This window comes from Aricia agestis, chromosome Z, assembly GCF_905147365.1.
Source record: "Aricia agestis chromosome Z, ilAriAges1.1, whole genome shotgun sequence".
Classification (NCBI taxonomy): Eukaryota; Metazoa; Arthropoda; class Insecta; order Lepidoptera; family Lycaenidae; genus Aricia; species Aricia agestis.
Genome location: NC_056428.1, coordinates 34,694,788 through 34,722,433, shown reverse-complemented (window position 1 = coordinate 34,722,433; position 27,646 = coordinate 34,694,788). Strand labels below are relative to the sequence as shown.

Genomic DNA, 27,646 nt, shown 5'->3' with positions numbered 1-27,646 from the left:
CCCGTTGTGCCGATCGTAAGCAGAAGTTCTATAGCGCGCATCGCTCGTTCCCCGTTGTGCCGATCGTAAGCAGAAGTTCTATAGATACTTGTCAAACATATAACGCAAGTCTAGTAATGTTCCATGCGCCATCGTTTGACGCTTATAGGAAAATATGTTCACACTCGTGCTTACAGTTCATACCTTGTTAGAAGCACTCTATAGCTTGCTATAATGTATACTCTATGATGTAGAGTCTGGCCAACGAAAGCTTCCAGGAACCAAGCGAACCGCGGCAAATTTAAAAATTATTTATATGGTATCACATAATGTAGTAGGAAAAAAAGATTTAGATCATTTTCTGCTGATGCTAGATATTATATTACTCCAATGTGCAAAAAATTATGTACCTATAAAAGAAAAGTCTAACATAAATTATAGCCTATACTGACTTAGAAAATATATTGCTAACTAAGCCTAGTAGAATTGTTTCGAAACCGGTCGTGTTTTTAGCTAAAATTTGTAATAATAATAAATGAATATAGTGGAAAAAATAATTGTGTTTTATTTGTGTTTTGTCTAATCGGTATTAACGAGAGAGTAGAATATTCGATGGGTAATTAGGTCACAATGGTATGGTGGAAACTTTCCTGTTTCTCATCCGAATCTTCGTGAAGATTTTCAATAAACATACCATTTATTAAAATAAATAACATGTCTAGTATGAAAAATTAAAAGATCACAAGAGTATAAAATAATAATTATGACCAAGTATCAAGATCATGACCACGCAAACCATCGACTGGCAGAATAGTGTTGCCAATCAAAATAAATGCTTGGTTCAGCTTACGTAGGCCAGACTCTATAAGTGTCAAAAGCGTGTAATGTTATGTCCTACTTACTAGGACATAACAAAGGAGTCGGTCTGCTTATTTCATGTACCTAATAAAAATGTTAATAAAGGTTTTTAGTGAACATTTAATGCTAGATATTGTTGAGTTTTGTGGTTCCGCTAAATAATAAACCATAAGAATGGTCAAAGAATGCCTCAAACACGTGGATTAGACATTAAATACGTAAGTTTTGAACAACGTTTTTTGGGCTTTTCAATCGGTATTTTTGTAAGCTAAAAATATAATTTTTAGCTAACAAAAATACCGATTGAAATTATAAGTTTATTAATCCCTTATTCGTGCTATTATAAGGCATTAGTGCTAAAAATGTCACATCAATTAATAATTTAGCTATAAAAATTGCATAGCTTTTTACGTGTGTTTACGGATTCTCATCACTTGAACTATAGTTAATCGATATCATGAACTAATTGACTTTCTTTCCTGTATCATATTGAGCTTCGAAATAATCGATAAATAGAAATATTCAAGAAAATAAACGCACACTACTTGTATGAAAATAAGCACAAAATTGGCCACGCGATGACGGGCTAGCAGCCGTTCCCAATATTTGATCTATCTCTGGTTTTTCCCTACCAGAGATAGGAATAGGTCACATTAGACATAATATTTAGAGACATTATATATTTTATGTCAATTGTGAGCTAATCCTATCTCTAGTAGGGCAAAACCAGAGATAGATCAAATATTGGGAACGGCCGTAAGACTACATCTATACTATTATACTTTATCTATGCTATAGCAGAGTAGACAGAATGATAGAGTAGGTATGTCGACTTAGAACTGATGTTGAAATTTTTAAATTTGACGTATTATGACGAAAATCGTCGCTAGGGTTGTTAACTTGTTACCTACGAATTTAAAACTATGACATTCGCTGGACGTGTTCCTCTTTGGTCGTATTGTTGTTTGTGTTTTGGCACATGCGATTAAAATTGTCAGAATCCAATTTTGAACTCTTAATTTTAAATATTTAAAAATAAATTATATCAGCCAACGCGAGGCACATTCCGCTTATAATCCTAGTGAAACCCGACGAATTTGACAGATATTGAAACCTGTCCGTCTCTTTACAGTCGAACTACTGGTCCTTATGTCTATTGTGGCTATAGTTTCTTTATTGACAACCATAAAGAAGGACTTTTGTGGAGAATGTGAAAGAGTGATGTTGTGTTTTTATATTATTTTTCTAAAATTGTGTTATCTGGGTTTTTAATGTGTAATATTGGTAGGATATTAACCATTAGATATTCGTTATCGTGCACAAGTGTGGAAAAGTGATGTAATAACCAGAAACGTGATATTTTGTGTTCCCTCCAAAACTCCATCGAAAGTTTCAGTAAAGCGTCTACCACTTTACTGAATCAACCGACTTGACTTCTTGACTGAATTGGCTTTATACTTAGATTTTGACTAGACTTTAGACCTGACTGACCTGACGATAATATAAAAAAAAAATTGTATTAAAGAATATTGTTTTCCCGCCATAATATTATACTCGACACTGGCCATGGTTATAGCCGAAGTGCCATTATAAGAAGAAAAAAAACCATACAGAAAAATTTTCATTGTCATTGTCAAACTTGACTTGCTGTCATTGCTATTGCTACACGTCACATTCATTTTTGAGATGTGGAACGTTCGAGCTTGCCAGTGTAATAAATTAATTTTGTGGTACTTACAACAGCTGTTTCAATATTATCGAGTTATAACTTATAAATATGTATTATTTTAATAATTTTATTATCTAAAGATAAGTAATTGATAACCAGCTTCGTATCAAATCTATCTTTACTTATGGAAAAAATACATTACATTGAAAAAAATATACAAATAGTAATTTTCGACCATTTACCAAATTTTAAAAACGATTTTTATCGAAATAATTTATTATTATTTATTTGGGTAAGTTCACAAGGCACGGAAAAAATACCGTTAACTAGCAGTCATTGGACAGCTAAGGATTTTTTTACAGAAATAGCTGTAAAAAAATAAATACTTACTTCGCATGAAAAAAAAAATAGATATTATATTTCTGTTCATAAATTATCTAACTTAAGATATTATATACAAACATAAAAATGCGATGGCTTTTCAGTTTATATTTATTTTTCGGTAAAAACTGAATGGTAGATAAAACACAGTCATGGGACAGAATTTCAGTATTTGGACACCCAAAACCAGTAGTTGGACAAGCAAAGTTTGATTGAAATTTGGTTAAAATGGGTATTGTAAGTAGGAAACATTATAAAATATAATTGTTGTTTTCACATAATATATTTTTATTATTTATTGCAAAATAAGGTATTTTAATTAAATATTTAACAAAAAATGACTTAAAAAAATTAGTATTCTTACCAATATTACAAAGTATTATTGTAACATATCCATACTTATTATAAATTTATAAGTCTGAAAGTCTGTTCGTCTGTCTGTCTGTCAATTATTACTTCTTCGAGCCCAAACCACTGAACGGATTTTGCAAAAATTTGGTATGGAGACACTTTGAGTCCCGAGGAAGGAAAAATTGTAATTTTTATCCCGGGAAAATGTACGGTATTAACGGACTTTGAATAGAATAGAATAGAATAGAATAGAATAGAATAGAATACGTTTATTTTTTCCAACACACAACATATACAGAATAGAAAATAAAAAATAAAAAGGACTTAAGCTATGTACAATTATAATTATAGGTATATGTTATGTGATGTCAAAAATTGGCCCCAGCTCAGCTATACGCAGCAAGCAAGCAGCTTGACGCGATGGAGTTACGGACGTCATCTATTAATATTATAAATGTGAAAGTATGTCCGTCTGTTTCTTTATTTATATGCCTGTATATTACCTTGTACAGGTAAAACGTAACTCAAATATTTAGAGATTTCAGATTGTCCTCATCGAGCCAATCGGCATACTCAGACAATATTTCAGCACAATGCAGAGCAGCTCATTTGCCTGCCGCTGTAGCCGTACTCTACTTTTAATATCTATGGACGCTTCATACCACGTCACACTGGGCCTGTGCTAAGTACCTGAAGGACTTGTGTTACGGGTACCAGACAACGGAAATATATAGGAATGTTAGGCGAATTGTGGGTACCGCCACACTTTTATACTATACATATATTTAAGATTTTTACTATAATATTATGATACACATATTTAATACACATCCTCTTGGATTGGACCCAGGTATATTGAAAATGTTTGTTCCGTCGGCGGAATTCAAACCCGCGACCCCCGGCTATCGCTATCCAGGGATTTCCTAATAAAACATAAACAAAAAGAGTAGCTGATTATGAAAATTCTAATTCCTCTATAAAAACGAAAAAAAATTAACGCATTGTTTAAATATCAGCCCTTGTGCAACGCACCGTAGCATTCTACAAGGCCCCCAAATTGCGTTACGTTCCCTTATTCATTCCATACAACTAACGGCAACAAGTAGGTTCTTGAAGTAGTCAGAAGTCACACTTCATTGAAGTATTCAGAAGACACAAGTCAGCTGCAAATTAACTTTCGTAATGAATAATACCTTCATCTTTCGAATATAATATTTATTAATATCAAGTTGATCAGTAATTATTTGATCTAATAACGTCCAATACTTATTACCTCAGTGGTCCAATAACTTTTCAGCACTTTTCCAATACCAGTAATAAGACAGGCCAAAAATACCTTTAAATGAGATACCTATAAGGTTACTGGGAAGGAATGTACAAAAAATACATAATAAATTGTTATTTATATAGTAACACGTTTTTGATAACGTACACAAGGTGTATCATAAAAAGTATTATTAAAAACTTTAGCATGTTTCTTAATTTTTAACCAACTTTAAAAAAGGAGGTTATCAATTCGACTCGTATGTATGTAATATTTACAGAACTGTCTAGTTTTTGTATATGTTAATCTATAGCAGCTTCTGAACAAATGTGCCAAATTTCGAAAGTGTATGTATGTAATATTATGTATGTATGTTTTTATGTTTGTGCACGCATATCTCCGGAGCTGCAAGTCCGATGTAAATGATTCTTTTTTTGTTGTACTAGGTATTGTTCAACTTAGGCAAGTTTCATCAAAATCGGTTCTTTGAGATAGGAAATTTGAATTATTAATTACGTACAACTTGAAGTCGATTTTATCTTATTAAATTTTAAAAAGATAAAATCGACTTCAAGTTGTAGGTAAATGAAAAGAAATAATAGTATTTACTATTATTTCTTTTCATTTGCAAAACCAAGGCGTACGTGATGACCAAAATAAAACCAAAATATGTTTTATTTTGGTTACACCGCAACCTGATAATAATACTCTATTTTTATTGTAACGTGAATGCCCCTCAATATTAATTTCATTATTATTTACGTCGTATAAAAACCACAAACTTTTATTTTTACGATCAAAGTGTAAAGTGTCCCTCTACTGAAAAATTCTAATGACTCGAATTTTACCCTAATGTTAATACTATTGATATTTTTTATGATGGAAACACTAGACACCCGCCACGTTTCGCCAGCTTTGTTGCTCGCGCATCAATCGACATTCGACAGTAAATTTTAAGTTCTTGGTCTTGTAACGCGTTTAACAAGATTTGGTTTAAAAATGAGTGCACCAGCACCAGCACCATCCTATAAAATTGGAATTGTCAAGCAGGTAATTTATTTATTTACATTTCGAGACACCTGTGTCGGTATTTCTACGGGCCGCATCGCCTCGTGCCCGTTCCGATTGCCCTGTTGGCACCGCGGCCACAAACTTAAGCTTAAAGAATGATCGATAGTGCTATTGGCCTTTGCACTTGAATATTTAATGTCTGTAGACACCAATTCTATTTTAGCCGACGACACGAGTATCATACAACTTTCCGATCGTTGCATGCAGTCGAATTCGCTGACATATCACTTCGCTATTATCTAAATCACCGCGTCGGTATTATGTCAATACTTAAAATATTAACGAATAAGTGTTAAATATTGCCTCTCTTTATCATTATAGGTGTTATCAGGCGATACAGTCGTAATACGCAAGCAGCCGCAGGGGGGTCCGCCACCCGAGAAAGTTCTTGCGTTATCTGGAATAACCGCGCCTAAACTAGCGAGACAGAGAACTGCTAACAAGTAAGTAACCCATTCAATCCATGCCAGAACATATGAACTCAATTTTCATATAACATATTGCCAAAAGAGTACCCATAAAAGCTGTCGCAGTATGTCGCAGAGTTCAGTAATTAGTGCCATTAGACGTGGTCAATAGTGCCTGAAATATTTTGTTTTAGATTGCTGGATATATTTAATGTGTAGTCTATGTCATGACCCTGCTAGTAGTTTTGTTTTATAAAGTGAAAGTGCCTTTCTGATTGTGACTGGTGTCGGACAATATTAGGTAACTTATAAATTACTTACATGATGTAACTGATATCAAAGAAGTGCACAGACTGTAATTACATTTCATTTATTAAAATTGTGTATTTTAGTCAAATTGTATTTTTGAATCTGTACTAGGCTTGTGTCTAGATTTTGCTTGTACTGCCTTGTATTTAGATCTTGCTTGTTACTAAAATATGTTTTCTAACACAAAAATAAAAAAAATATTTAGAGCACTATAATTGTTATTATTTACGTATTGATAACAAGATAGGTTAAATTCATCAGTTGTATTTTATGCACTCCTAATGTTTCCTACATTTAAATTATTCAAAAGATTTTCTATAATATATATTTGTTGTATTATCTGTGTCTTTCATAATTATCATTACAAACATACAATTTTACAGAGCATAATTAATTAATATACTTAGCTATTGTCTGTAAAATCACTATAAATATTTGCTTGCATTCACAATATTGAACTAACACTTTGATTTGCTTTTGGCTTTCTGTGAAACTCAGGTACAGAATAATTAACTTTTAGATTAAAATAAGTGGTGGTTCAATTTTATCCTGACCCTAATGCGAATTGACAGTTTCATTGCTGGCAAATGCCATTTATTTTAGTCTTATAAGATCTAGGTTACCTGCTTGGTAATGGTTTATAATAGTTATGCTGATTTCATTTTGATCTCAGCTAAGTAAGTTGACTGTGCTCTTAACATATTATAAATGACGATGAATGATGAAGAGACATCTATATTATGTCTGCATTCTGCTGGTGTACTACTTAAATATTAAAATGTGATGTAATTCATAAATTTTATACCAAACAGCTTAATAATTTACTGATTGCACCAAAATAATGTACTGGTCAATACAGACCTTTGGTAAATTACAGCTGAAGCGAATTTAGAATGTGCGAATTTAGTTATCGTATATTAAACTATATTATTATTTATTGTATATCATGTATTCCACTACTACAAGCAAGCAATAATTTATAAACGTTTTGTTGCAGTGATAATGAAAGTAAAGATGAGCCATTTGCATGGGAAGCACGCGAGTTTCTCAGGAAAAAGCTTGTCGGCAAAGAAGTAATATTTACTGCTGAGAAACCACCAAACTCTGCTACTCGAGAATATGGTTGTGTATGGGCTGGCAAAGATCCCACTAAGGATGAGAACATGACGGAAGCCCTCCTCTCCGAGGGTCTCGTGAAAGTAAGAGAAGGAGGACGCAACATACCTCAGCTGAAAAGATATGTAGAATTGGAAGATGCTGCTAAATCTCAAGGCAAAGGTCTGTGGGGCACTGACTTACAGGTGAGCTTAGTAAACTTAGCATGAGGTGTGAGCATGTAATTCTATTTAAAGAGCATTTCAGATAAGATGTAAAATACAACTTATTTGTAAAATTAGAATTCAATTTTTTAATAATATTTACAAAGAATTGGTTTTGCTTACGTGTACATATTTTGTTTTACATAGAGTCATGTTCGTGACATCAAATGGAGTGTTGAAAATCCACAACAATTTGTGAAGAAACTCAATGGACAGCCAGTAAAAGCTATTATTGAGTATGTGAGGGACGGCTCAACAGTGAGGCTGTGCTTGCTGCCTGATTACATCCCAATTACATTGATGCTTTCTGGAATTAGAGTAAGCAGTAACCCACTTATTAAAAAAAATATGTTAGAGTTATGATTTTCTAATATCTTAGAATAGTCACTAGACAGACAAAGACAAAGCATTGTTATTCATTAAATCTAATCTAATATATAAAATTCTCATGACACAATGTTAGGCCGCGTACTTCTCCGAAATGGCTTTACTGATTTTAACTGTGTGTTTGTGGGTCTGAGAATCGGCTACTGGGTACTTATTATATTGATAAGTGCATTTGTTGAATAATTAATAGTAAATTATTACAACTCGAGACTGACGGCGACCATTGTTTGTGCGACGGGATAGCGATGGACGTTGCCATGGTGAAATACTTATTTAGTCACTTCAATAAAATAATACTTTAGGCAAAGAAACATTTGCCGGGACAGCTAGTGTTTTTATAATTTTAACATAATATTATTTTTCTATGTTTTGTCATTCTAAGTACTTGTTTCTTATACTAGTGTCCAGCTGTAAAACAAGATGGTGAATCTGAACCGTATGCGGAAGAAGCCCGTTTCTTCTTGGAGTCAAAGCTGCTACAGAAAGACATAGAAGTAATTCTGGAAGGGGTCAACAACAACAACTTTGTTGGCACAATCTTACATCCTCAAGGAAACATTGCTGAAGCCTTGTTACGTCAAGGTTTTGCCAGATGTGTTGATTGGTCTCTTGCTGTTATGAAATCAGGTAAATGTTATGTTTGTGTTGAATTGTAATAATTATTTGTAGTTTACATGCAACCATTCCAATGTTCAGGTATAGTATCCTTTGAGACACAAAAAATACTTTTGTCCTGGAGGATAGTCCAGAGTCCTGTATCCTTCAGGATTCAGGACTATCCTTTCATTTCACCAGCTTAAGGGCCTGTTTCACCACTTTCTGATAAAGTGCCGAATAGGCTATTCACAACTTTTTTGACAGATTCTCCATACTTGATCTGTCAAGTTAATTGGTGGATAACATATTCGTCACTTATCAGGAAGTGGTGAAACGCCCTAAGTGTGATAAACTTGATGGATTCATAATATTAGTATGGATCATCTGATAAATTATTAAATTTTTTAGGTGCGTCAACATTGAGAGCAGCGGAAAAAGCAGCGAAAGAAGCTAAACTTCGTATGTGGATGAACTATGTGAGCAACGCGCCAATCATTGCAGCGAAAGACAAAGAATTCTCCGCTACAGTTCTAGAAGTTGTCAATGGTGACGCTCTAGTAGTTAAGACACCCAATGGTGTACAGAAGAAAATATTCTTAGCTAGCATCAGACCACCAAGAGAAAAGTAAATATCATAATTTTAACTAATATTATACTCCCTTACTAATATAATAATACCATGTTTTTCTAGTCATGAGACTTCAAATATATATTGGAAAAAACGAAAATATTGTATTACTCATACTTTATACACAGCATGAGTCTTTTGTCTGTTTCCTAGGAACAGCCCTGATGATGAAGGTAAGCAGTCTCCGAGACCAAAAGGTTTCAAGCCTTTGTATGATATCCCATGGTTATATGAAGCTCGTGAATTCTTGAGGAAAAAACTTGTCGGAAAGAAAATAAATGTCACCGTTGACTACATCCAACCTGCAAAAGACAATTTCCCTGAGAAAACATGCTGCACAGTGATGGCCGGATCAACGTAAGTACTCTAATCATAATAAGTAAAATTATTACAACCAGATCTGGGGGCACGGCAGTGCCCCCGCCAAGTCGAGCAAAAAAGCGGCACGGCCGTACCATCCTTTTCTCGAACCAATTCAGGCTCTTTTCGACCCCCTATAACTTCATTGTGGATAAACCAACAAACCTGAATTTTCAGTTGCTAAGCAAGCATTGTATAAACACGGTATATTTCAAATTTCATTCAATTTAAACCAGTAGTTTAAGAACTGTAACTTGTTAAAGTTTTTAATTTTGTCACTGACTGACTGACTGACTGACTGACCACTGAAAAGGCACTTCTAGCAGACATAGAACCTTCAAATTTAGAATATATATAGTGCTTAGTGTCTAAATCAAGGAAAAAATCAAATATTTCAAAATTTCTGTCCAGTTTTCTAGGTACACTAACTTCGTAAATAATGTAATCCCATATAAACATATAGGATTACAAAGTTACATTTGCGGTTTATGAATCATTGTACCCGTACCATCAATATCTCCGGTTTATCGTCGGTAGAGACATATCTAGCTAAATTTTAGCTAGTGTTTAGTGTCTTAAATCTTAATTAAGGGAAAACCTAATAATTAATAAACATTTCATAATTACTGTCCAGTTTTCTTCTTCTTTCTCAAACTTCGTGAATAACTTTGTAATCCCATACTTATATGTAGGATACATATATAATCCTACTATCCTACTAATATTATAAAGGCGAAAGTTTATTTGGATGTATGGATGTATGGATGTGTGGATGTATGGATGTTTGTTACTCTTTCACGCAAAAACTACTGAACATAGCTAATACATCAGAATTACACATAGGCTACAATTTTAACCGACTTTCAAAATGGGGGAGGTGTTATGTTCGTTTTCTTATGTTCAACGATTACTCCGCCGTTTGTTAACCGATTTTCAAAATTTTTCTTTTGGTATATAGGGTATCATCCCAATTTGGTATTATTTTCACAATAATGGTGATCTGCTGAAGGATCCATAAGTAATCGAGGGAACTCCTCAAAATTTTACGGAAAGCGTATATTTTCCCATAAAAAATAGCTTATGTCCCTACTCCCTTCACTTGGTCTACTCTAAATCTGTGCTATTTATTTATATTACGCACAGATTTATGGTAGTATAGTATACTACCATAAATCTGTGCGTTTTTGGCAAATTTTAATTCTTGCAAGTCTAAATTTTGTGACCAACTTCACCAGGCTGTTGTACTTTTTGATCGGTTTCCCTACTTTACACTATTACCAAAGAAAGTAAAATGTTTATCATGTTTTTAGAAACATTGCGGAGGCTTTAGTTAGCAAAGGATTTGCAACTGTTGTTAGATACAGAAATGACAATGATCAAAGAAGCTCACACTATGACAAATTACTAGAAGCCGAACAAAAAGCAATCAAAGCTGCCATCGGAGTTCATGCCAAGAAAGACATACCCACACACCGTATCCAGGATACCAGCGGAGATGCAGCTAAGGCTAAGAAATTCTTCCCCTTCCTAAAGAGAGCTCAAAAGACAGAAGCTGTGGTTGAGTTTGTCGCAAGCGGTTCAAGGATGAGGATATACATTCCTAAAGAATCTGTCCTAGTAACATTCCTATTGGCCGGAATCAACTGTCCAAGAGGGGCGCGCCCAGGTTTGAATGGAGGTCCACCGCAGGAAGCTGAACCGTTCGGAGAGGAGGCTCTCCAATTCACCAAGGAGAAGTGCTTGCAACACGACGTGAACGTTACGATTGAAGAAATGGACAAGGCTGGCAACTTTATTGGCTGGCTTTGGATCGACAACGAAAATCTATCTGTTGCTCTCGTAGAACACGGGTTAGCGTCTATGCACCACACAGCCGAGACATCGGAGTTCGCGCGCGCCATCAAGACTGCCGAAGAGAACGCCTGCAAAAAACGCATCGGAATATGGAAAGACTACGTTGAAGCTGAGAAGGAAGTTGAGAAAGAACGTAATGCACCTATTCAGGATCGCATTGTCAAGTATGATAAAGTTATTATTACGGAGGTAACTGTGGAAGGGCATTTCTATGTTCAGAACATCGACTTGGGCACAAAACTAGAAAGTCTCATGGACAAGATCCACCAAGAATTTAAAGCCAACACTCCTCTCCCTGGTGCGTACGTGCCGAAACGAGGCGCCATCTGCGCAGCTCGCTTCACCCTCGACGATCAATGGTACAGAGCGAAAGTAGAAAAGATCACTGACAACAAAATGGCGCACGTCTTCTACATAGATTATGGAAACAGAGAAGTATGTTAGACTAAATAGCTTATAAATCTTACACCTACTAGATGTTTTTCTTTTAAATACTAATGAAATATACGATTTCAGATAATCAATTTCACGAGATTAGCGCAGCTCCCTGCAGGCACAGAGACTGAGCCACCATATGTGTCTGAATATGTGCTTGCCTGCGTGAAGTTCCCATCTGACCCTGATGAGAAGCTAGAAGCTGTCCGCGCTCTCTCGATGGACACGCTCAACAAGAAGTTACTCGTCAATGTTGAATCTAAAGGCTCACCGCCAGCTGTCACTTTAGTAGATCCCGCTACGAACACAGATATTGGAAAGGTATATTTATTACATCTTATTACTATTAATAATTATTATAATGACGAGTGTATATTGACAGACATCTACAACGTCTGAAATAAATATATCCGCTCTAATGAGCATATGACTCTGCCCGGTTGAAAGATAATACTTTTAGTCTGACATGCGTTTAAGACCCTACAAAATCCCGAAAAAAATATGTCAGAAAATGAAAACCGAATTCACGACGTTTAGGCTTTTTTTCCACCAGAGATGTGCGCGGATGCGTAGCGAGGAATGTGTTTATCTCAATAGAATCTCTTCATTTAGCTTAGCGGAGCGATTTTTGCACATACAAAACAAGCGAGGAATGTGTGCAAGAGATGTGTTTTTCCTTTATTTTGGCATCAAACAGTCGTATACAAAATCAATACAATCTTCATTCTCGTGCCACAATGTTAGTAACCTCCCAAACGGCTTTACTGATTTTTACCAAATTTTATATGCATATTCAGTAGGTCTGAGAATCGGTTACTGGGTACTTTTTATATTGATAAGTGCATTTGTTGAATAAATATTAGTAAATTATTACAACTCGAGACTGATGGTGACCATTGTTTGCGCGACGGGATAGCGATAGACGTTGCCATGGTGCCATACTTATTACTTGTTTAGTCACTTCAATAAAATGGGCGAAATTTGATGGGCGAAATACTTTATAATAATATGGCTTTAACAACGTTTGCCGGGAAGCTAGTTTTTATTATATAATTTCTACAATAGACCTATAGTGCCGAAACATAATATTTAAAGAATTTTGGAAAGACGCGTATATGTTTAATATTGTCGCTGTCAAGAATCCCTGCGTTAATCCACAAATATATATTTTTGCGTTATGAATGCAGTTCGGTTCTAAATAATAATCTAAAGAACTTGACTGCACTCATAATACAATACGTAGCTTATTGTGGGATAACAAACAGAATGTTAACAATAATGACCAAATAACAAAACTAATAAATATAACAAAAATAGGAAAAAGCATAATATTATAATATGTGTTGACATGGATATGTTGCTAAGCTTGCGCATACTGTACCAGCGCATTTTCACATCACAGCTAGACATCCTTATACGACACATTTCCATCGCACATCAGTAATGGAAACGCAGCTTTAGGTCCCCTGCGATATTGCTTCCGAACCGGATCTCTATTGTATGACATCTGGCCTACTAGAACCTCAAATCATCTTCCTCTTCCAGAATCTGATCAAGGAAGGTCTGGTGCTGCTGGAGAACACTCGTGAGCACCGACTAGCCTCCCTGGTGGCGGAGTACCGTGCCGCTCAGGAGCACGCTAAGAGCTCGCGACTGAATCTGTGGCGACACGGTGACATCACCGACGATGACGCGACTGAGTTCGGCGCGCGTCGCTAGCGCCCGCTAACTTGGTAAGAACTGTTGCCTTATTCCCGATAGAATCGAATCGAGAATCGAATCAGCTCGATCTCAACAGCTTTTGCTGCTTCCGACATATATACCAGCGCAAAATCGTGTTGCGGCTCAATTTGGAACTAATTCGATCTCAACAGCTTCTTGTAGTCCTGACATATATACTAGCGCACAATTGGCTGCGGCTCAATTTGAAAATAAGCAGAGTCGTAAATACAAATCGTATCTGTTTCGGGGGTAGGACTGTAGTAGCTCGATATGGCGCGAGCTGGCTCGAGCAGGCGCGTCCGATCCGATTGAAGTCGGTAACTTCAAAGGCGCGCCGTGAGAACTGGTAGCGCGGACTCGCCTGTTGGCTCGTGCTCGCTCGTGCAAATCGGCTCGGCGCGGCGCGGCTCGTGATATTACGCGCCGTGAGAACCCAGCATTATGAGTCATTGACTAAAAAATATATAATGTTTGCAGGTACGACGCTACTGCCTCGCCATCTCACACGTTGTACTGCGCGACGTGCACTGCCCCACACGTCGAGACCATCATCTACACAGTCATATACGACTTCCTGTGAATGGCGAACCCGGACGTACCATTATCCCCTCTCCCCACGTGTCCTACCCTCATATTATGTAATGAACACGAACTTTATTGCTCATGGTCACAATTTTGACGTTTGAACTTTAAAAAAAAGTATAAACCTCAAAATATCGATATTACAATTTTTTACCGTGGTTTAAAAAGTTCAAACGTCAAAACTGATCTAAAATTCATGTTCATCATGGTTATTGTGCCTCCTGGTTCTATTCAGTTTCTATGAGATTAACGTATTTTTCATATTTATTTCGTCAGGTGTTGTTTCTAATTGTAGGGTTTTCTTTTAGACGGCTGGTAGACGACTACATAGTTTACACGCAGTCTTAGTAATGTTGCTATTATGTAATGAAGGACTATGCATGGTAGATTTTTTTGTGAATCAGAAATCCATGTCAAACTTGCATGATCAATTTTACCTGTTGTAAATGTTATTATTCTACAAAGAAATATTACTATTAAGATGAACCACTTACTTTTAAATGTATATGTAAATGTGTGTTCGTATGAGTATTAGGGTGCGTCCAGATTAGCGTCATGTGTCTGTGACCGGACACGGTCTCGGCAAGGCTCGCTCAGAATTTGTATGTCGTGACTCGTGACATATTATATATAAATATATTCATCTACAGTAGTGAAATGTCACGGTCACAGTGACGTTTAATCTGGACGCACCTTTATGTATCTTTATAGTTAAGTGCATTTCACTCAAAATGTACTATGAAGTGCGTCTCTAAATTTTTATCTGAAACCCCCAAGATCTTTCTTCATATTTTTTATTTTAAAGAAACTATTTTAAAAAGTGCTACAAATTTTACCTGATGTTTTTTTATTAGTATACAAATTACAATATTTTGCATGTTGGTTGTGACATGGTTATGACACTAGGGTTCCGATGGGGTAATCACTTTGATTTGTTTTTTTTTTCTATGTTATATATTTTTATATAACATACACGATAGTAAAAAATGCAATATTTTACTGTAAACTTTTTTTAAAATAATATTTTTAAATTATTCTGACCGCATAATATATTTTATGAATTTATTTACTTAATAAAATAATGAATTGTTTACGACCATAATAATTTTATCCTTTTATTTATATCTTTGTGTTGTTAATTATGAAGTGACAACTTTTTTATCGAAATAATGTAGCTCATTTAAAATTAATTTCTTTGAAATATTTGTACTATATGTGCTTCTTATTTCGTACTTACAAATGTATGAATGCCCTACCTCTTTCTATAATATTATCGAGATAAGATAATTTGTTTTCACATTAAGAGTACCACAAATATGGTGGATTGTTAAAAACTTGATTAATTGAAATAAATATTTTAGGCAATTAAACGTTTTTCATTGCATTTTACCTGCCAGTTAGTTGGCACAGTCTAGAATATGTATGTTTTCATGACATGTTTTCTATTCACATGGTAAAATCAGGTAATAAAGATGTTCTGTCGCATTCTTTTTGGCCACATTTATAAAAAAACGTCTTAATATATAATTTATTATATACCAGTTCCCTGTTGCTCGCGACTTCGTCCGCGTCAACATAATAATTTAACTAAGATGATTTACCGTTTTTCCGATTTAATGAATATATTATACTTAAACCGGGAGGTATCTTCTTTGTATCGACTATAAAGCCCCTTATCTTGTGTATAATTGTTTCTGTACACAGCCGTCATCTTAATAAGGCCTTCTACATTACAAATCGGTTTTTTAAATGTTTGTAGATAATATTATGGTTTAGAACGAATGGTATATAAAAATAATTTTAGTACGAGAAATTCAGTCTAAATATTTTAGATGAGCCCTTTTTCACATACATATAATCAAATGTTTCTATAGCTTGGTCGCCCAATATGAAGGATCATACAATGCGCGAGTGAAAGAGACAAGTGGCAATTTGTCTCTTTACGCCCTTAAAATATGTATTTAAAAACTAAGGGAAGCCATAGGGAATTGAGATAGGTTACTCTTTGCCAATAGGCAATATGGGATATTACAGAAAGTCGGAGCAGAGGGCGCTACTAGCACATACAGTAAATAATCCGACCAAAATCCTACATTTTGCCACTAATGATGAATTCTGTAATGTTGCAATCGTCGTGTCAGAATATGACAGAAACGTTATCGAACAAAACTTTTTACTGTGCTGCCTCGAGCGTGAAAACATTGCAGTATTATTACTGCATAATGCATATTATGTCTTATTGCTTCTGGTATCTTACTTTCAATATTTGGCCTTAACTCATTTATTTACCTTGGTCCTAGCTCATAACAATAAGCTTTAAAAAATCTTTAAAAAAAAAAAAGAAACTGTGTTTAAAAAAATATGTCATTTATTATTTTTTTATGTATTACATTCAAATTACGTTAGGTACTATTATACAAATAAATGCAATTTTGGTTACAATCTAAACATTATTCACATAATCATCGTGACATTATATGTTACGTTTCCATGCTTGCCAAGGCTTGACCAGCGTCCACAAGCACAAGCGTGTAAAAAGAGTATCTGGCTCGGCTTGCGTGAGCTTGTGGACGCTTGTATCCGATCCGGTGTAGTGTCGGTTTATGGACACAGATCAAAGGGCCCTTGCTTGGATGTACGTAATACACTGACGCATTCACAAGCGTGTAAACGACTTCCAAATGCCAAGCGATATTTGTGGACGCTTGTGTCTTGTGGATGCTTGCCAAGCCTTGGCAAGCATGGAAACGCAGTATTAGCCTAATTGACCTGAATATTTTTATAATTTTAATATTGTGATTTACCTTTGCTAATAAAAAGATCTACATGCAATTATGCCCTTGTCTGACAAGCGAGTTTTCTATACAAGGACCACTGGACATCAGGCCTTGTACCATGTAACTGTTTTGAGACTCAAATAATCGGACGAGAATGCTGCGTCCTACTCTAACAAACGTGAAATGACGTTGTTAGAGCAGGACGCGGCATTCTCACAGGCCTACAGTATCTGACAATAAATTCCGTCAGCATAATCATTAATCATTGCAGATCTTTTTATCAGTGAGCGGGTTTATGTTTAATAGAAGGTTTTGTACACGAAGGCAACGACAAAAATAGTAGAAACAGCTAATAATTATGAATAAGTTACAATTCCATACAGGCCGGATATATAATTAGGTGTAGGTACGGTGAAAAAGTGCGAATTTTATTGCGATTTTTAAGACTTCAGAGTCTCTCAAGAATATCGCTCGGTATCCGATTTTTAAATATTTATATTAATTTAATTTCATACAATATTTTATTAATTCTATAAAATGTGTTTCAAAGTCATTGACAATAACTCTATTTTCTTCACATGATTCATACAAAAATTCTAAAGAGAGATTATGTGCTCTTCAAATTTCAATATTGCTTTATCACTTTTTTTTATTCATTTTGGCACAAAGCATTCTTTTACCGAAGTTTAATGAATATTTTTAGTAAAAAATATCGTACAATATTAATAACTTGACAGTGTATCGCTGCTAGAGATTGTTTATAGCTACTAAACGATCACAGTTTGCTAAAATATTCAATCTTGCAGATCGCCACAAAACGAAATGGGTATGATCGCTACAAAAAAATAACGACTACCTTGGTGTGACTCTAGATCATATAGGTATTATCTGTGCTTGATTAAATTATCACCCAGTAGAAAACTTATAAGTGGGTATATATTTTGTGTAGGTACCACACAACTTACAATTATAGGTACAGGTACATTTTATCACTAGATACGCGGCAACATAAAATGTTTGAATTCTACACTTCATATACCTACAATATGCACAACATCTATAATATGTACCATATTTAAAAACATTATATTCTGTGTATAAATATATAAATAGATCATTGCATTAATTTATAAAATTATTTGCGTCTTTTATTTGCGTCTTAAATATTTAAATTATTAACAGGAATGTAATATTAATGTCTACAAAAATAGCCGCTTCACGTTAATAAATTGACTAACTAATGAAACATTTATAAGGCAAAGGTACATTAGGATCAATACTAAAATCTAGCCCCATCGTTGTCCGCACGCGCCGTTTCTTTTTACAGCAGTCAAAATATGTGTTGACTCCGTAGCTTAGGTACTATGTAATTGGTAAGTATGTTAAAATAAAATAAACAGACGAACATAATATAACCTCCTCCTTTTTGACTAACTTAAAAGAATGAGGTCACATTGTTGGAACGGAATAGCCTGTTACGGCCATGCCACACGACGCGGTGCGGCACCGCAACGTTTTGCAGTACTGTAGCAGCGACGGACTCGAGCTCCCCGCGTCCCCGCCTCGTTTCGATTCCGGTGCGCATAGGACACCAGAGCGGCACCGGTCCGGCGCCGTACCGCCGCCGCACCGCATCGTGTGGCATGGCACTCACATGCCACATAATTCCGTTTCGGTGACGCGCAACGACCCAACACAAGACGGTGACAGGGCAAAGCATTTATATTTACTCTTCCACTGTTTTCTCCTTTCCGTCGATCAAAACAATGTTACGTTCGAGGGCGGAAAATATCAATATATGTCATATTGATATTTTCCGCCCTCGAACGTAACATTGTTTTTATTGTTTTTTTTTGTTATCATAAAATTTGCAAGTTAAATCAGGATAAGCCTGAATAATTCAACATAATAACTAAGCGAGTGTTTTGTTGCCGGTACCATGGCGCCATGTTTTGTGCTAGATGGCTCGCCAAGTTGACGACATGCAAATTGATTTTAGGGTTATCTCAAATTATCCGGACATATCTTGAGTACTTGAAAAACGAATTCACAACACTACTGCGGCAACACATCGGCTTTGCTACAGCACGTGGCTACGCCATAGGCCATAGCCCTTAATGCCGTCATCAAATGAGGACAACAGACATTTTGACCGGCTTGTACTTTCGTCTCTAGTACAGCGGCAAATGCGGTTCAACATTTTCCATATGATATTCCAAATTGTAACATCTTTAACACTATTTATTATTCGCAAATACATTTTGGTACCTATCGTAACAATGTATGAGGAAAATCCGCACCTTTCGCACAGGGATCGACAATTAATTATTCTCTAATATTGTTCCATACTGAAATAAGCCTTTAAGCAGCTGAGGTATGTTTTATACAGAATGTAACAAAACAAAGTGTTTTACAGTAAGGTACAACAGAATATAATAATTTAAATAAGAGAAGACTTGAGAAAATTAAATAATAACGCTTTAGAACAAAACACTTCATTGAGAGTTGCTAAAAAAGGAGTAACCTACAGGAAATTCTGGATAAACGATTTAAAAGACGAGCAAGGAAAGAAACAGAAGTAGAGAAAAGGAGATAGCAGATGGCGGGAGCTGTCCGTTCATTTGCAACTTAATTAATATTACGAAGTCCTTAGTTAAATATGAGTATGATAACAATAGAAAAATGTAACAATGAACAATGGAACAATGAACAGGCACAAAGTTTTCCATCTAAAGGGGTGTCAAACAGGGCGATCCCATCTCTCCAGCCTTTTCATGAGCGTCTTAGAAGAGGTTTTTGAAAAAGTATCGATAAGCTAGGGAGACAAGGGTATGGTTGTCGGTAATAAAATACTTACAAACCTTCGCCATAGTTCTGTTTGCCACGTCAGCTCAAACCGTACATCTAATGTTGGAAGACCTCAACACGGCAGCCCTCGAGGCGGGACTTCAAATGAATCAATCGAAGACGAAGATCATGTCAAATAGCGCGAAACGTAAGGTAACGGAGGTAAAGGAGGAGGTAACGCAGGCGAAACGGATATAGATGGACATGAGATACACTATGTCGACAAATGCGTTTACTTAGGCCAAATTACGTCTTTCAAGAACAAGCAAGATAAGGAAGTAGACCAACGTATTGAAAAAGCATGGAAAATTTAATTTCGGCCCCGTGTGTCATATCAGCCAAATGCGTCGGCACGTAATATCGGCCGCGGAACTTCGGCCGCGTATCTTCGGCATGGTGTGTTTAGACACTTTAGGTGTAAAAAGGATCGACCGCGTCCGAAATACCACTCTGTGTTCCCAAACGAAGCTCATTGGCATAGGCAGAAAGGCAGCTAGTCTAAAGTGGATCTGGGCAGGGCACGTCTCCCGTTTGCACCCGGACAGGTGGGCCGTGGACGCGTCTTGTTTCGGAATGGCTACCGACTACCGACACAAAATAAGGTTGCACGACGTATTAGATGCGTTCGACAAAGAGTGGTAAGGAACATCACAATTATGGATTAGAAGAGGGAAGGCTTTTGCCCAACAGTGGGACACAGTGGGCTAATAATTATAATATAGAAATAGAGGAAAGGACTTTAGGGCTCCGCGCATAACTATGAATTCGTGCGATTTCGCAACGCAATGTTATTTTTATTATGAGTTGTGATGCAGATATTTGCGATGCGATGCGAATTTTTGTGGGAGCCCTTAGAGTGTGTACTGTGTATGAGTCCCTGATAGAGTTCACTGTGAAAGTAGCAACGCTGAAAAGGCAATTTTTGAATTATTTTCGCATACAAAAATCAAAATAAAAGTACTCTTTATGTACTACTTCCACAGTCAACTCTATACCTGCCACATCCTTAAGTATGATCAATTTGTTTTGTTACATCCTGTATTTTTATTGAAAAGATTTATGCTATTTGTGCCATTAAAAATTGTGGTACTTATGGAATTTTTGTAATAATAAAAACTGTGCGAAGGGGTGGCGTTATTTTAACGCTTCAATTGAATACTATAAACTGCCCATAGCTTTAAGATTGCTGACTCCTCGCCCCACCAAAGACATCAAAACAATCCAACACACCGCCCATTCTCTTCAATCCCTTCCCATTTTTTCAAAAGGACCTTATATGCGCAGCTTATTCTAATGTACTATCGAGGAAATTCATACTTAGGCAGTTGACAGACCAACGTCATTTGGTCGGAACATGTAAATTCAATGATAATTGTGATTTGTCGGCTGGGTTTGACATAACGCGACGAAACTACAGTACTCCCAAATTAATAATGCACATGCAAATCTTCGCTAATTGTCCTTATCACGAAAACTCCCGAATCTATGAAACGTAAGAGTCCCAAACAATGCACTCGCATGGTTCAAAGAAAATAGAAGTAAATATCACATAGCCGGTGGCTGCCCGCTGTCGCCGGTCCGTCAATAAATGCTATAACTCACGGAAAGCCATGGCGACGTGGCCAGTGACGTTACCACGGTAAAGTTCAAGCAACGTCTGGCGCCTCTGCGTCGCTGGAAAGCGGTGTTTTTCTTAAATTTAAGTTTAAAAACAGCGCTTGCAGCGACCTACGACATCTTCCGACGCTCGGGAAATACGACAGTTGCCGAAAAATTACGAAAATTCCTATGTGCATTATCACTTTGGGAGCACTGTACGTAGGTCCACCTTTTGTCTATGAATACTTCTCTGATAGTACATACTTAAATATGATGAATTCGAAAATACAATTTGTCTACCACCGATTTGTACTACGAATTTTATCATATAAACAATATTATGTGAATTTCACATATTATATTACACTAATTAGGTAACATACACCAGAGAGCTAAGTAAGTTTCAGCTGCTACTTGCCGTGACGAATTTAACTAGAACTTTAATATAGAGCCTCAAGTGGCAAGACATGCATACATTTTCATGCCAACATAGTTAACTTCTACAGCAGCTACCCCCAACCCGCGGCCCGGTGGTACTTTATCAGTGGCCCGAGTGATGTTAAACCATTTTGCAATTCACGCCCACCGACAAAATAATGTAAAGTCGTCGTGAAAGTCGTTAATTTTTTCCACTTTTTAGTCATTAGTTTTGAACAACGTTATTTTTTACCCCAAAATTTTTTGTTCCGGGTCGCGACACCAAGACCAAAATATGCTTTTGGCCCGTATGAAAAAAAGGTTGGGTACCACTGTTCTACAGGCGCGTAGCGACTAAAACTTGCACTTAGCACACAGATCTCGAGCGCTAGCCTTATGGTATATTTTATTATAAAAACCCATGATATTGTGCAAATACTTGTAAATTGTCAAAAATATAGTTAATTTATTATTTAAAAATAGGCAGGTATGTGCTAGTGTATTACAAATTCGTTGGCAAAGAAAAATCAAGGCGAGCCACTTAGATCTGTTAAAGTAAGTGGTAAAAGCAGGAGGAAGGTCACTTTCATTTTGTATCCCTAAACCAGTGTTTCCCAACCTGTGGTCCGCGGACCCCTGGGAGTCTGCGAGTATATCTATACTATATAATATTATAATTGGGAAGAGTTTGTTTGTTTGTTTGAACGCGCTAATCTCAGGAACTACTGGTCCGATTTGAAAAATTCTTTCAGTGTTAGATAGCCCATTTATCGAGGAAGGCTATAGACTATATTTTATCACGCTAATACTAATAGGAGCAAAGAAATAGGGGAAAGTGTGGAAAAAACGGGGGGAAATTATTTGAAAGGGCTTATTTGAACGCGCTAATTTCAGGAATTACTGGTCCGATTTGAAAAATTCTTTCAGTGTTAGATAGCCTATTTATTGAGGAAGGCTGTAGGCTATATTTTATCACGCTAAAACTAATAGGAGCGAAGAAATAGAGGAAAGTGTGGAAAAAAACGGGAGAAATTATTTGAAATGGCTTATTTTATATATATATATATATATATATATATATATATATATATATATATATATATATATATATATATATATATATATATACATATGGGAGTCCGCGGTGTCATCTCTGGACCATACACAAATGCAAATATCTCGTATATCTTACTTAGCACACTACGGTGAATCCGATTTTTAAGGGGGTCCGTGAAAACTGTGCTTAATTTTTCATGGTCCGTGCCTGAAAACGGTTGAGAAACACTGCCCTAGACTACAAACATGCAGCTGACAATCATGATGAGCCAAAGAATCTATTCACACTAGCGTGATTTTGTGAGTCAAGATTAGTATATACTATTATTATTCTTACTATTACTATATAGTAATAGTAAGAATAATTGATGCAACCAAAAATTCTGCCACTTACGACTCACAAAATTTCGCTTGTGTGGCTTAACCATAAAGTTCGCAAGCATAAGTTTAAAATACAGATATTTCGCAAGGTATTTTTGTCTATTTTCAGGTCTTTAATTATAATAAACCATAAACACGCACTTTTGCAAGACTCGATCACAACTGTATAAACAATTGCAGCTGCCTCAATTTATTACATTCTGTTTTCTTTAAAGCCCTGTCCGCACTGCGAATTTTCATTTTTTCATCGTTGTTGCGAGAAAAATCCGCGCGGTTTAAATTCGCAGTACGGACAGGCCTTAACAGTGACAGACAAACACTCATGAAGATACAAACCAATATTTTGCATTGCAATAGTCTGTGTAACGGTCGCATTCACAGATATGTTTAATGATCACTTAACATTAATTTGAAGATAATATTCTATTTTCTGTCATTTTTTTATAAAAGCTAAGCAGGCACTAAACGTTCTCTAAATGCGACAGTTAAGACTTGTGTCTTCAGTGAGCGTTCACAGATTTCCTCAACCTTGTTGGTATGCCAGAACCATTAACCATTCACACAGTATGCACAACGATTCGCGTGATGGATAGATCTTTGGCGTTGTCATAATACGGTATAACGTCTTCGGGGAGGGGGGGTACGTTCGCCAGGAACTGTTGCATGGAGGCGTAGTAGTCCCTACAAGTCCAGGTATCATCGTGACCCCCGCCTGGCATGACCGCTATCTTCTTCCCCACCGCACCGCACTTTAAGTACAGTTCCCGCGCCATTCTAGGGGGCACTAGAGCGTCTTTGGAGCCACACATCACCAGCGTAGGCGCGACCACGTGCACGATCTTAGATAGTGACATGTACTGTAAAGAAAGACATTTAAATTAAGAAAAAGCAACCTCTGATTCACAATTCTATTGTCAGGAATCACTAATCAGAATATTGAACCGATAAAATCAATGGAAGTTACTCATAAGTTTTACACCTTTTAGGAAATATACAAACTGAAATTTTCCAGCATTGAGCAGGCTGATGATGATAAACTGTTCCTAAGAACACTCTCGATCATGTCAGCGTTTAAAGGAAAACAAGATCTGAATCGGTCCACCCGTTTGCAGAGTCAGACACATCTAACTTATAAATAATACCTCACCAATTTCGTTGGGGGTTAATAAGTAAACACGTATACTATACTATAGCCCAAACCACGACAAGTCATACATTCTGTGACCCGTCCCATGGTTCCCAAAACATGTAAGCGATGTTGACATGATGACCAGTACAATAGACTGATGATTGGCAGCTACCACGACCATCCAGAAGACTGCACGTGTTCACTGATATCATTTTCTCATAATTTAATTTCACAATAGTTTAAAATATGTAAATGATTTGAATGAAGCCAACATCTCGTCGTCATTATACTGTCGTCTGTGTGTATCTAATCAGTAATTTCTTTGGTATTGCTGGTGCTGGTGGAGTGTTTTGGGCGGCAGATATCGGCAGTTTCATTTATAACACACTCGGATTGTCAATATCATTAAATAAAAGCTTATTGCATCGACATGTCATATCTAAATTATATGTATACTTCTATAGACCAACCCAAAAAGATATTTTAGGTTAAAAAAGTATATCTTATCATGTTGCTAGCGATTAAATTACTATAGTACTGTCAGACCATTTCCCAATATTAATTCTTATCAGTTTTTCATGATATTGATAAATTTAGATTATACTATTCGAGGATACAAAATGAGATATAAATATAGCAGGATGTACAATACATGCATAATTTACAATGGTACACATAATATAATGAATTTTGATATGAGTCATTTTGAAATGCCTTTTTAAAAAGATGTAGGGTCAATTGCTTTAGAATAACGCGACATATTCACCTTATTTTTGTGACAAAAAAGTGGCAGCCACAGCAAACATCGCCACTTAAGTATTATTTTGGCCATATCGGGTATACTTGTGAATGTATTTTCTACAACAACAGCCCATATTTTATTCTTGTACTTCAGCCTTGAAGCTAAATCAATAGCCACTGCGCCACCTGCAAACCACAAGAAAGTGTGAATTCATTTTTAATGCTTTCCACCTCCGACTTTTTAAATAAACCGCTACTATAACTGTTCTTACACCAAATACTCTTTTCAATTTTATTTTAACATATTCCAGATTCTGATATAGAATTCATTTTAATGATACATTTCTGCTGCTCAATTACTACTTACCTAGGGATCTTCCAAACAAAAATACTTTAGTTCGGTCAATGTCATTCCTTTGCATTATGTAATCAAATGCTGCTTGGGCATCAACATAGATACCTCGTTCTGAGGGCGAGCCCTCAGACAAGCCATATCCTCTATATTCTACCATCAAAATATTGATATTCAACTTGTGGTAAAAACCAGATACGTTGGAGAGTCTGTAAAAGAAGAGTTAAAATTCAGCCTTTTGTTATGCCCAAATCAGAAGTTCCATTTAAAAAAAAATGTGTCTAAAAAAATTTAATCTTACCTTTGGCCCATGTTTCCTGCATTGCCATGAAAAAATATCATGGTTGGTTTCCCTTTACTGTTTTCTATTTGTTTTATGAGAAACATGTGAATCTTTAAGCCATCTTTATTTCTTATCTTAATACTTTCATAGGGTAATTTATAATTACTTGGCTGCAGGACAAATATCCTTGAATCTGGTGGGTCATTGGGGTAGTACAAAAGTAAATCTTGTGCATTGTACAATATTCCTGTAATATAAAAAAAATAACATGCTTTAAATTTACAAATGTAAATAATATATCATTCTCCTGAAAAGCTAATGCTATATTATATAATATAGAAAATAATTAATTAATTTATAAATTTTCCATAATATAAATTATGTAAAGCAAAAAAAATACTTATTCAATGACTTTATGAATTAAATCATTTATTTTTTTTTTTAATTGCACAGCATAAACCTTATTTTCATTAAAATTATTTTGTGATAGTGAAAGCGCAATATCTCAGAAAAGTATGCATTGTTGGCAAATTGGTGTCTTAAGGTACAGCTTTACATAGTTATATTAATGCAGTAGGGCCTCGTTGATCCGGTGAGGCAAAAACAGGACCTTTTCGGATTATAGAGGCGTCCGGACTATAGTATGCAATATGTTTAACCAAAGTTTCTTTAATCAATTTATAAATATAAATTATAGCATAAAGAGGCAAAATGAACATGTTCATAATTACAACCATGTAAGAAATCAATAAGTAAAATAAAACATTACTTAATTCTTCTTGAAAAAGTCTGTAATAATCTTCTGTTTATAATATTCGCACTTCATTTTGAAAGCCCGGTCTCCAAGTCGACGGAGAAACATAACTTTGTGGCTATCAAATTCGCTATCTTCAGCCCATTTTAAAGCAGTATTTAAAGCTAATACTCTCCTAGCCTCTGAATTAATTAACAAAAGACTGATGGCGCATTCGCTCACGACAGCTCGCACACTTGCCGGACGCCCCCGGGGTTCCCATTGGCCGGCCGGATTACAGCAATCATTGAACCGGTGACCGGATTACTGAGGCCCTACTGTATTTCATTATTTTTTATTACTATTTAAGACTATTCTTATTTATGCAAATCAAAATCTGAGCAAACTCTGGCCTCGATATCCTTACTAATATTTAAATTAAGGATGCGAAAGTGTGTATGTCTGTCTGTCTGGAAACCTCTTCACGCCCAAACCACTGAACCAATTTTTCTTAAATTTGGTATGAAGATACTTGGATTCCCAGGAATAGACATAGGGAACTTTTATTCTGGAAAAAAGTGTCAGTTTTGCAGAATAAACAAGGGCAACTTTTAAATTATAATATTATTATCCTCTTTTGAGATAAAAGTTACTTCAGCAAAACATCACATTGGAAGGGTTTCATAAGACTAAAGGTCCTTGACCCTTTTAAATGATGTTTTGGACAAAAATCATTACCTATGGATTTTTTCGGTTACAATAATTAATTTATAAGCTTTCGCAAGCACCAGAAAGAAGTAATCAAAAATATTACCTGATATTCCTGAGCTGAACACAGCAAATGCCACGAAAAAACCATAAAACCAAAACACAATTATACTAGACAATAAAGTAAACGTAGACAGCATCCACAGCCTGTACAAAATTATTCGGAGTATGTGATACATTCCTGTATTCGTGGATGATTATTAGAGAAAAGATTTTACGTTTCTTGCTTTAATAACCATTTCAAATCCTAAGATAAACAACAACGGTATGAGATATCATAACTTATTGACCATTTTTATGATTTTCATTAATGTAACTCGTATATTTTAAGTAAGTAATTATTTTAAGATTTAGCACAATACTTTCGGTGATAATACTAAATAATTTAGA

The 27,646-nt window shown here is 35.7% G+C and overlaps 3 protein-coding genes across 4 annotated transcripts in view; 1 reads left to right on the top strand and 2 right to left on the bottom strand.

Annotated features, from left to right (window-relative positions):
• Positions 1–185: 185 nt before the first annotated feature.
• Positions 186–27,646, bottom strand: LOC121739350 (protein ABHD13). Of its 2 annotated transcripts, XM_042131753.1 has the most exons (7): positions 27,303–27,646; positions 25,774–26,002; positions 25,488–25,681; positions 25,146–25,306; positions 23,798–24,107; positions 4,066–4,072; positions 186–196 (listed from the first exon to the last, which is right to left on the bottom strand). In XM_042131753.1, the coding sequence occupies exons 1-5, from the start codon at positions 27,433–27,435 to the stop codon at positions 23,808–23,810; spliced, it is 1,017 nt and encodes a 338-aa protein (XP_041987687.1). In that variant the 5' UTR covers positions 27,436–27,646; the 3' UTR covers positions 186–196; positions 4,066–4,072; positions 23,798–23,807. The 2 variants fall into 2 exon arrangements, with proteins under 2 accessions (XP_041987687.1, XP_041987686.1); XM_042131752.1 differs by lacking the exons at positions 186–196; positions 4,066–4,072 and having other exon boundaries at positions 23,221–24,107.
• On the top strand, positions 5,406–15,152 carry LOC121739347 (staphylococcal nuclease domain-containing protein 1). Its single transcript, XM_042131748.1, has 11 exons — positions 5,406–5,552; positions 5,895–6,016; positions 7,287–7,590; positions 7,756–7,926; positions 8,397–8,622; positions 9,001–9,217; positions 9,374–9,577; positions 10,891–11,869; positions 11,951–12,190; positions 13,415–13,602; positions 14,069–15,152. Exons 1-10 carry the CDS (start codon positions 5,502–5,504, stop codon positions 13,586–13,588), a joined length of 2,688 nt encoding a protein of 895 aa, XP_041987682.1. The 5' UTR covers positions 5,406–5,501; the 3' UTR covers positions 13,589–13,602; positions 14,069–15,152.
• Positions 21,572–27,646, bottom strand: part of LOC121739348 (carnitine O-palmitoyltransferase 1, liver isoform) — a 37,352-nt gene continuing 31,277 nt past the window's right edge. The window contains exon 19 of the transcript XR_006037432.1: positions 21,572–21,583. The gene's annotated coding sequence lies outside the window, so the exon portion shown is untranslated. The remainder of the gene's footprint in view (positions 21,584–27,646) is intronic.